Source organism: Verticillium alfalfae, genomic scaffold (genome assembly GCF_000150825.1).
Source record: "Verticillium alfalfae VaMs.102 supercont1.4 genomic scaffold, whole genome shotgun sequence".
In the NCBI taxonomy this organism is placed as follows: domain Eukaryota; kingdom Fungi; phylum Ascomycota; class Sordariomycetes; order Glomerellales; family Plectosphaerellaceae; genus Verticillium; species Verticillium alfalfae.
This window is the reverse complement of record NW_003315035.1, coordinates 757,946-760,916: the sequence shown is the minus strand read 5'-3', so window position 1 is coordinate 760,916 and position 2,971 is coordinate 757,946. Positions and strand designations below refer to the sequence as shown.

At 61.9% G+C, this 2,971-nt stretch overlaps 1 protein-coding gene across 1 annotated transcript; it reads left to right on the top strand.

Moving 5' to 3' along the window:
• Positions 1–101: 101 nt before the first annotated feature.
• Positions 102–1,437, top strand: VDBG_03650 (conserved hypothetical protein; the record flags this gene model as incomplete). The annotated part of the gene is made up of 2 exons (XM_003005651.1): positions 102–1,151; positions 1,210–1,437. The coding sequence occupies 2 exons, from the start codon at positions 102–104 to the stop codon at positions 1,435–1,437; spliced, it is 1,278 nt and encodes a 425-aa protein (XP_003005697.1).
• Between the last annotated feature and the right edge of the window lie 1,534 nt (positions 1,438–2,971).

The window sequence follows — 2,971 nt, the reverse complement described above, 5'->3', positions numbered from 1 at the left end:
CGCCCCCCCCCCCCCCGGCCAAACAAAATCCGCGGCCCTGCGGAGGATTCCACACAAACATCGCTCCCAAGGGGCAAAGCTGCGCGCTGGCCAGTAGCAACATGACATCTCGGCCGCGTCGTTCAGCAGCCAAGAAGGCTCATGAGGCCATCACTGACTGGGCCGACAGCGAACGGACACCCATCATGTCGACCCGATCACGGCGACCGGACGGCGCCTCGAGCGGCCGCACCTCGGGCGTCACCAGAGACCCGCCCTCCTCGCCCGGCCACGAGTCGCTCAACCTGACGGTCAAGGTCCCCGCCAACAAGCTGCGCGAGGCCACGTCCGGCAGGAGTCGCAACTCGGGCGCCGGCTCGCTCAACGCGCGCGAGAGCTTCGTCGGCGGCGAGATTATCGCGGGCAAGAGGAACCGCGGTGCCAAGAAGAGCTACGTCGTCGAGTCGGACAGTGACGAGGAGGACGAGGAGGAGGATGAGGAGATGGCTGATCTGGGCGACGATGACGACATGGAGGCCGACGCCGACGGTGACGAAGACGAGGAGGATGAAGAGGACGCCGATGGCGACGCTGATGGCGATGTCGACATGGATGCCACGCCTGCTCACCCCACGACGATCAAGATTCAGACGCCCAAAGCGAACAAGGTCACGGTGCGCCGACCAGCCGCGGCCCGTGTCGTCGAGGAGGAGGACGAGGAGGACGATGACGACGAGCTCAGTGATCTGGAAAGCGACGCAGAGGTCGACATGAGCATCAACGTCGGCGGCGTCGGCGACGAGGACGACGAGGAGGAAGACGAGGAGGAAGACGCAGAAGGCGAGGAGGAGGATGCCGAGGGCGAGGAGGAAGAGGAGGAAGAGGAGGAAGAAGACGCCGAAGGCGAAGCTGATGAGACGATGGACGTGACCCTCGCCGCAGCCGAGGACGTGGACAGCGACGAGGACGGCAGCGAATCCAAGGAACCCGACGTCAACAAGATGACGAGACGCCAGCGCGCCCGCTTCGAGGACGAGCCGCAGGAGTACATGAAGCTCTCGGACGAGGTGCAGGTGAAGAAGCACCTGACGGCCGAGGAGCTGTCGATGCGCCGGTCCGAGATGGCGCGAAGGCGTCGCAACCTCAGCGAGAAGCGCAACGAGGAAGTCAAGGTACGACGCTTCGTGCGCGTTGTCAAGAAGACTGGGGGCTCACTGACGCGTGTGACAGATGGAAACCATCAACAAGCTCCTCAAGAAGCAGGCGCCCAAGACGAATCGCAAGGCACAGGAGAACCAGGCCGGCGACGACAAGCCCGATGCCATGTTTGTGCGGTGGGTCAGCACCAAGGAAGGCAGCCGTATTGCCGTGCCGGACGAGATGCTCGGCGGCTCGGCGGGCAAGGTGTTTGGGGCGCCGGGATTGCGAACGGGCAAAATGGTCGAGGAGGTGCAGTGATGGGCTAGGTCATAGTGTGGGCGCCTTTGTACACTCGGGGGCATTGGTGGCGTGTACGGGACATGGTGGGTTAGTGAAAGCCAAGATACGGAGTACTGGTGAGATCACGAAGAGCTACATCGGTATCGACAGCATCAGGACAATGCAAAATGAACCATTTGCTTCTTATGCCTATGCACCCGGCAGGCTCTTGTGCTAACTGGCTTCATTGTCCGAGTACGATTTTCAGGAGCAACTGTCCATCGAGATGCCGATGTCGTGATCGATCGAGAGACGTCTGCCTGCCCTCGGGCAAAAGCGATATGAATATCTTGGCAGTCGGACGTCGAGAAATGCATGGCGAATGGAGCGCCTTGGCGAACCATGTCGCGTGAAGACCATGTTGCGTGAGAAGTCGTCCAGGCACGCCACTTGCAGAGCGATCTGGGCCAAGGAAGCTCTTCGCAATGACAAACGGCCACTCTCTGTAGACAGGCGAATGCCGCCCAGCCAGGGGACCGCTGCCGAACAAACTCCTCCGGGATGAGCAAGCGAATCTCTTCGGGGGAAGAGGGCCACTTGAAGATCCCTTGCCGTCCATCGATCTGTGTTTCTGACATGACTGTGGTCACGGCGGGGAACGATTGGGGATGCTGTGCCAGAGGCTGAAGAAGGATGAGAATGGCCAGTGAGATTCCAAACGATCAACAGGTATGACTAGGTAAGGTAGGCAGGCAGGGGAGGAGCTATCAGCTTCAAACTACACATAGAGCGCTTTTCCTGGGCCGAGACATCCCAACCCGCCATGCGACGTGGCTACAAGATACCACGATACCAGAGAGGTGCCAGCTCAAGACCTCCAAGAGGCCCAAACGTATTTGCGCAGCTTTCATGCATGCGCCTACGCGTGACTTGGTGGACAACGGGGGCATCAGGAACTGGAAAAGGCAACACGGAGGGGCCAGGATAGCCTCGTGACGACGAAGAAAACCTTGGCGATGCACAACTTGCGCTCTTGGCCAAGGACACCGCCGGCTGCCAGCCTCGATGGGCAAGCGGCCAGCGGCGGACGGCTGCTGCTTGTGCACTGGACCATCAAGATGCTCACGTGGGCAGATCACGGCAGAACAAGGGAAAGCCCACGATGAAGAAAGGCGGCACAGCCAGCCGAATGTGAGGTCCTGCATTCCACGCAGTGTCAAGCGCTGTCATCCTTGGAGCTCCCACCATCTGTCGCCGGGCTCTTGGCCCTCCCAACGCCCGCGTCCCCCTCGTCAATGCACGCCTGCACGTCCGCGCCGGCCGACGCCGGCGTCCTCCACACGACGAGCAGCCGCCGCGGATTTTCCACTGGCGCGGGCTCAGCGCCTTGTGTCGGCCACGAGGCTCGCAGCGGGCGACTTTCGAGCGCCGCCCTCGGAGTTCCTTCGTGCGGGGGGCGGGACATCCTTTTTCTTCGGCCCCCGGCGGGGGCCGGGGGGGGGGGTCCCCCGGTCCCGCGCAGTGTTCCCTATTGGCGAAGCCCCGGCCTGAATAACTTCGCAATAGGCCCGGT